Raw genomic sequence first — 7,691 nt, forward strand, 5'->3', positions numbered from 1 at the left:
CTGTTCATGGTGTTGAATAATCAGAGCCCTCCATCATGATAACTATTATCCCCAATCACTGTTACTGTATGAATTTCTGTGCAGACAGTCATTTGCTTCACTGAGGTGTATAAGAACTGTTTTGAGTCAAAAAAATAAAAGAATAATGGCCAACCACGGCCATGTGTTTGTTCCAATTAAATACGTCAAAGTGGTTCAATTTCCAGGCTACCATTTCTATAGAAAGGCTAGGGCATGGAGCTATAAAAGGATGAGACTTTCAGGTGCTCTTAGGGGAAAATACTCCAGCGAGGCCAACTACAGCTCCTCAGTCTTCTGACTGCATAACGTGATTATACCCTTATTCTTTGGGGACACAATTTTGATTTCTTAGGGAAGTCATGAGTGTATTCAGTTGTTGCTATCAGGGTTTTTCCATGGTGCATAAGAAGACATGTAATCTCTAAAGAGAGCTAAGAAATAAAAAAAAAAAACCACAAACCTTACATTGCAGCAACATGTTGCAGACAACAGGAAAGAGAAACACAGTGAAGGAAGCAAGTCCCTTAGGCTCCAGGCATTGACACTTCCCACAAGGCATGTGATTACATTGACCTCTTTAAAAAGAGGTCATAAAAATCTGCATACTTTCCACATAATCATCAACCAAAGAAGCTGGTCACATGGCAGATGGAGGATGAAGGAGTAGCCTAGCTTCCTTTCTTCAGCCCACAACATGTCTCAAAGTAAATTCTATAACACAACCACTCAAACCTCAGAATCTCTGTTGGTAGCAGAATCGTGGCAATGGTTGGGGTGATGTGTGGGTCACTCTTCTAGAAAGTGCTTCTTACTTCTAGCAGTTCAGTCTGGACTCAGAGCTCATTCCAGCTTACATCTCTCAAACTGAATGGCTTCCCTGACTTTCCTTTAAGAGATAAATTCACTTTTAGAATCAGAGCTTCCCAGAGAAGGAAATTACTTCAGAGGTCATTTATTCCAACCCACCCTTGAACAGGAATTCTCTCTTGAAAATTTCAAGCAATCCAACTTCTACCTGAAATGTTCCAAAATCCATGAAAAAGGTTGCTGAGGGAAAAGATATTAGGCTGTGGATACGGGAGCCCCAGAAGATCAGGACTCCCATCTCCAGGTTCCCCACCAGGGTCATGAGGTAGAGGATAATGAAGATGATGAAGAGGAAGGCATATTAATTTCATAGCCATCATCTTCACTTCTGAGCCTCTTCTCATAAATGACTTTAGGGATTTGGCTAATTTACCTAGAACAAGAATAGTTTTAGAAAAAACTGTATAAACTTATGCAAAGGGAATTGAGCTCAATAAAAAGAATGATCTCTGCAGTAACAGCAAATGTTAGTGATAATCAACTATGAAAGACATAGTTACTGATCAATACGATCGTCCACCATAACTCCAAAGGATTCATGATGTAAATTGCTCTCCACCTCTGGACAGAGAACTGATCATCTCAGAATGCAGATTGAAACAGGTTTTTTTTCTTTATATTTTTGTGCTTTTTTTCAGAATATGGTTAATGAAGAAAAGTTTTGCATGATTGCATATGCATAATGGGTATCATTTCTTGCCTTCTCAATGGATAGAGTAGGGGATAGAGTAAGGAAGATACTTTGGAGCTTAATTTTTTTTTAAGTTACTTTCCCCAACACCAGCCTCTCTGCTTTCCTTTCATAGGCTTGATCCTGTGATTGACTGGTTCCGTCATTCTCTATTAACTACCCTAGAATCCATTAACTCTTTGTCTTTTACCAGCCACTCTGACCTGGGTGAGGCCTACCATCCACTATTTCTGGTCCTACAAATGTACTGCTAAATATGTTCCAAAACTGCCTTGACTTGTTTCACTACATATTCATATTGTCTTGTCTCACTTTAACCCTGCCTGGCCCAAAGCAATCCTATTATTTTTCAATCAACTCTATTACACTCTTTAAAATCAACTATTCCAAATATTATCTCTTTTAATATGTCCTATGACACTTCCTTCCTCCTCCACTTCAGCAGAGAAGGGATCATGCCCCTTAAGTCCATTATTTCTTCTAATCTATACCCCCAAACCCTTTCTAATGATCCTGTTCTCTCTTCTTTTGTCTTATTTCCAAGAAAGAAATTGGTCTTACCCTTTCCAAGGTTAATCTCTCCATCTATTCTCTTCAGTCCATCCCTCTCCAATTCTCCAGTACTAATAGTTAGCATTCATATAACACTATAGGATTTGGCAGATACTTCACAAATTTTATCCTATAGCCTCACCCCGTGGGAGTAGATGCTATTATTATCCCCATTTTACAGAAGAGGAAGTTGAGGAAGACAAAAGTTAAATGACCTGCCCAGGGGCACAAATTCAGTATTTATCTTAAATATTATTTGAATTCAGGTCTTTCTGACTCCACACACAGCAAGAACTAGCTGCCTCAAAGAATTTAACTCCTAAATCATTCCTTCTCTTTATTTGAATTCCCACCTTATCCACTTCCTCCTTCCCTATCTATCTACAAAAATACCTACAGTCCTCCCCCTTTTAAAAAGGGTAACATGATTTTTTTCACACAATTACCCAATTGATATTCCGAAGGCATAGATCCACCTTGTCACTCTAACGGTCACTGATCTTTAGTGTCTCCATTTTGCTTCCAAGATAAAAGACAGATTCCTCTATTTGGTTTTTAAAGCCTTTCTCCATCTGTCTCTAACCTTTCTTTCCAGACTGGAAAATACAAATTTTTTGTATTCCATTTCATTATTGTCGTTACCATGATTAAAATTATTGATTGCTTTTGTGGTTTGTTCTTTATCATAGACATCCTTTAAGATTATTATTTAGCAACATAATTAAAATAAAAATGTAATTTAGTAACATAATAAAAATGTTATTTAGCAATGTAATTAAAATAAACATTTTATTCTTTGTTTCAAAGAGCCTGTATTCAACTTAGTATGTTCAAACACAGTTTGGGGTTCATATTCCAGAATAGTTAGCACTCTTCCCCTTTCCTGGACCACTTCCACTTAAGAGTTTATTTTTGTTATTGATATGTTAACTTTTCATTTCAGAAGAAAAGACACTGTCCTTGGGCTTGTCCTGGCAAAAATCAGCCCAGATCAGTGGGAAGGTAATGATACCATCTGTGGTTGTTGTCTCATTTCAGCAGGGTCTGACTCTTCGTGACCTCATTTGGGGTTTTCTTGGCAAAGATACTGGAGTGATTTGCCATTCCCTCATCTAGCTCATTTTACAGATGAGGAAACTCCCCTTCCCTTGAACACAAGGATTCTATTTTGCTTTCATGTAGCACTCATATTAGAGGTCTGAGTGTGACTTGCTGCTAATATTCTCATATCTAAGACCTACTTGGGTCCTTTATGCTGGTGTCAAGACTATTAAGGACTGAGTACCTTCACTTATGTGTCTCAAGTAGAAGCCAGATCTGGAGAAAAGGGAAGAGTTCTTGTTGGATAAACTCTTCTCATTGCTTACTGCTAATTATTCAGAATTTTCCAAGGCATGGATTGCTGTGCTCAACCTCTATTGTTGCCTAGATCTTTGAGTCAATAAGCTCACTAGATGAACTAAAGTTGGGAGAACCATTTCTGAACTAAATAATGAATGACAGGTGACCAACTGTCCTCATACTGGTCCCATGGTCATTTGTCTGAATGGGGTGAAAGAAGGCTTTCTATGACTTATCACTAGGCCTTAGGATGAAGTTTTTCAATGAATAAAAGCATTGTCTGCTTGGAGGACAGAGGTTCCACTGAGGATCCACAGTGTTCCTCACTTTGCTCTCCTGCAAAACAATGATAACATACTGGGTCTGTGGAAATGCATCATTAATGGCTAAAGGGAACTCATGGGTGTATTTAGTTACTGTCAGAGCTTCTCAGTGCTACACAGAGGATTTGGCTGCTTGACATCAAGGCCATGAGCTCATTAGGTAGAAACCCCCATACAGCCATAACAAAAGGAACACTGGCAGGGGATGGGACAATTCCCTTAGGTCCCAGACAAAGTGTCTTCCCATAATGCAGCTAGAAATCATTTGTCTGTTTTGAAAAAAAATAATGTCTCCCTTGGAGGGTAGGGGTTATTAAATGTGAATTCAGAGGTTTTTGGCAAAAAGTGATGCAAAAAAATGTAAATAAATAAGACAACATGCTGTTGTGTTATTTTTAGTCATGTCCAACTCTTTGTGACTCCCCTTTGGGGTTTTTCTTGGCAAAGATATTGGAGCAGTTTGCCATTTCCTCCTCCAGCTGATTTTATAGATAAGGAAACTGAGGAAAATTAGATTAAGTGACTTTCCCAGAGTCAAACAGCAAGTAAGTGTCTGAGGCTGGATTAGAACTCATGAAGATGAGTCTTCCTGATTCCAAGTCCAGTATTCTATTCACTGTACCCCCAGGTGCCCTAAGATAGAACTACAAAGCATTATAAATACACAGGAAAAAGAACATAAAATTTTTCCAAAGAAAAGGCAGGATATTCTTACTACTGGTTAAATAAACACCTTAAAAGGGGCAACTAGTTGGGCAGTGAATAGAGTGCTGGCCCTGGAGTCAGAAGGACCTGAGTTCAAATCCAGCCTCAGAATCTTCACACTTACTAGCTGTGTGACCTTGGACAAGTCACTTAACCCCAATTGCCCTGCCGTCCCTCCTCCAAAAAGACAAAAAATAAATAAACACATTATAATTGTATGGAATAGTTATTTACAGATTTATGCACACTCTTGTTTTTATATTCTCTGTAAGTTGAAATGCTCATATTTGTTGATAAGTTCATAATAAAAAGCAAAATATTTCCACCTTTGCTCCATTTAGCCATCCCCAAGTAAATGAATTACATGCCTGGTGGAAGGTGAGGAAGCAGCTCCACTTCCTTTACCCATCCCACTAAGCTTTTCTAGTAGCTACTAATAGCATCCCTAACCCAACCAGCCTCAGAGCGAGGCAAATGACTTCTGCTCAGATCAGATGAAGAGACAGTTTACTTTACTTCCTTTGAACCTGTGCCAATTAAAAGAATAATTTCTGTGACTCTTTAGAAAGAAGGAAGCTCAAACACTCCAGTTTGGAATCAAAAATTCTCAGAGGTACAAGTGACTTCAGAGACCAAGGAGTCTCAAAAATACATGAACAAGAATCTCCTTTCCGATGTGGAGGAGATAATGGTGATGGAATTACAATGACAGTGTGGTGAGAAGAGGTTGCTCTCTCTTTCAGTTAGACTGACTGAATAAATACACCAAAGGAAGAGGGAGGTATCAAAGACACGAGAAAAGGATATCAATGATTTTAAATTTCTTCGCTGCAAACAAAAAGAAAAGACCTTTGTCTTTATTTCTACAGTGAAACCCACTTAAATTAAAAATTTTATTCCCACTCCTTAAAAAATAAGTATTGATAACATCATGACTTGCTGGCAGAAGACTGACTTTGTAGTGAGGAAGGCTTAGGTCATCATGTTGCTTCTGTGTGATTAGGAGGAATTCACGTTACCTATCAGTGTCCCAAGGCAGTCTTCTAAAAATACAAGTTATAAGCAAGCTCCAGATGTGTCTGAGTAGAAGAAGATGCCACACTGGAAGCACACCAAGCCAAAGAAATGGGTATTGTAGAAAAAAACAAACAAACAAATACATTTGGGAAGAATAGAAACTTATTGTTCCGTGGCACTTTTCTGACAACTCTCACCTGAGATATGTAGTTCAGGAATTTTGATCCTCAAGTCCCTTAATATAGAGGCTAGTAACTTAAACAAGGTCTCATGATGAGCAAGTGAAATAAACACAAAGGCAACTTCCAGTACTCAACATTGTGTCTTGCCCTGTATACAGTATGAGATATGTCCCATTGGGAAATGAATTGAATTTTCTTTGAACTTCAGAAAATATCATGTTTGGAGGCTGGAGTTGTGAGGAATTGTTGAGGTTCTTCAAACTCCTATACAGTGAAAATTGGAGGCTTCGTAGTTGGAAACCTACAGGGAAAGATGCTTCCCGGGCGTCCAGCCCTTCTGATCCCATGGAGGCTAACAAGGGTGGGACTGTGGAGATAGGTACATTGTGATGACATAACTAAGAAAAAAACACTAGGTTTGCTGCTAAATTAAAAAGATGAACCTACTGATGATTTTATCCCATCAGAAATTTTTATGAAAGCTTTTTTGACTTCCTTATTCCTCAGGCTATAGACCAGAGGGTTCAACATGGGAATGATCATGGTATAGAAGACAGATGCTATTTTGTCTGTATCCATGGAATGACTAGAACTGGGTTGTAAGTACATGAAGATTCCTGTCCCGTAGAATATAGACACTGCTGTAAGGTGGGAAGTACAAGTGGAGAAAGCTTTCTGTCGACCATCAGCTGAACGCATCCTCAGGATGGTAATAAAAATGAATAAATAAGAAATCAAGATGACTATAATGGCAAAAAAGACATTGAATCCCACAACAAAGAAGACAACCATTTCACTGATGTGTGTCTCAGAACAGGAGAGAGCCACAAGTGCTGGAAAATCACAGAAGAAGTGATGAATCACATTGGAACTACAGAAGTCAAAACTGAAAGTGTCTGTTGTGTGAATGGAAGAATTCAGAAAACCACAGACATAAGAACCAATGGCCATACCCACACACACATTGGATGTCATGGTGGTGGTATAATGGAGGGGCTTACACACAGCTGCATGGCGATCATAGGCCATTGCAGCCAAAAGAAAACTTTCAACAGTGGAAAAGGCCACGAAGATGAAAAACTGTGTAGCACATGCAGTGTAAGAGATGATCTTGTCCCCCATGAGGAACCCAGCCATCACCTTAGGAGTAATAGCTGTGGAATAGCCAAAATCCACCAGAGAGAGGTTACTGAGGAAAAAATACATGGGGGTGTGGAGATTGGAGTCATAGAAAATCAGAACAACGATCCCCAGGTTCCCCACCAAGGTAATAAGGTAGATAATAGTGAACATTATGAAGAGAGGGACCTGAAGCTCTGGGGCATCTGTTAATCCTACAAAGATGAATTCATCCACTACTGATCTGTTCTCCATAACTGCCATTTGGGAGTTGGATCATTGACCTGTGAAAGGAAGGAAACCATCAAAAGAATGAATCCAGTGCTATGAATCACACAGACTTAAATCATTGTCAGGCACATACTTTGAATGTGGAGTAAATGAAGGTCCCTGAGGGATCAGGAGGATTGAGGCGGTTTTCAAGGTAACTATTCTAGGTCCTTCTAATTCATTATTACCAGATTCCTTTTTTGGAGAAAGATTTTCGCATACCCTTCCCCAGTTTTGTTTTCTTTTATCTACTAGATTTAACCATTCCAAAAAGTGCTACACCACAGCTTAAGGTAGACTTATGCCTTGTTTCTGGGGAAACTTAACATGGGGAGAAGTGTGCTGGTGGGTAAGATGGGAGGACTCTGTCTTTTTCATAAATATGCTTCATACTTATGAAGAATCTTGTGACAAGGGACTGATCAATGAATCCTTATGAGCCTGGGATGAGGGCTCATTTGATCAAATCTTTATGTATACTTTGGAGCATTTTGTAACTTATTTGGTCTGTAATCACGTAGTAAGGAAGAGTTTGTTGGTGTGGGGTGGGGTGTGTGTGTGTGTGTGTGTGTGTGTGTGTTTACCTATGGAACTGGAAGTGAA

The 7,691-nt window shown here is 39.1% G+C and overlaps 1 protein-coding gene across 1 annotated transcript; it reads right to left on the reverse strand.

The window, feature by feature from the left end:
* Positions 1-6,128: 6,128 nt before the first annotated feature.
* Positions 6,129-7,082, reverse strand: LOC138177044 (olfactory receptor 5B12-like). Its single transcript, XM_069108024.1, has one exon. The coding sequence runs from the start codon at positions 7,080-7,082 to the stop codon at positions 6,129-6,131; it is 954 nt and encodes a 317-aa protein (XP_068964125.1).
* Between the last annotated feature and the right edge of the window lie 609 nt (positions 7,083-7,691).

Source organism: Petaurus breviceps, unplaced genomic scaffold (assembly GCF_028583685.1).
Source record: "Petaurus breviceps papuanus isolate PSGF00001 unplaced genomic scaffold, PetGlider_PUasm1.0 90330, whole genome shotgun sequence".
NCBI lineage: Eukaryota > Metazoa > Chordata > Mammalia > Diprotodontia > Petauridae > Petaurus > Petaurus breviceps.

Bases quoted from the DNA above. Each gene is read 5' to 3' on its own strand.
- LOC138177044 (XM_069108024.1), bottom strand. From the start codon at position 7,082: ATGGCAGTTATGGAGAACAGATCAGTAGTGGATGAATTCATCTTTGTA.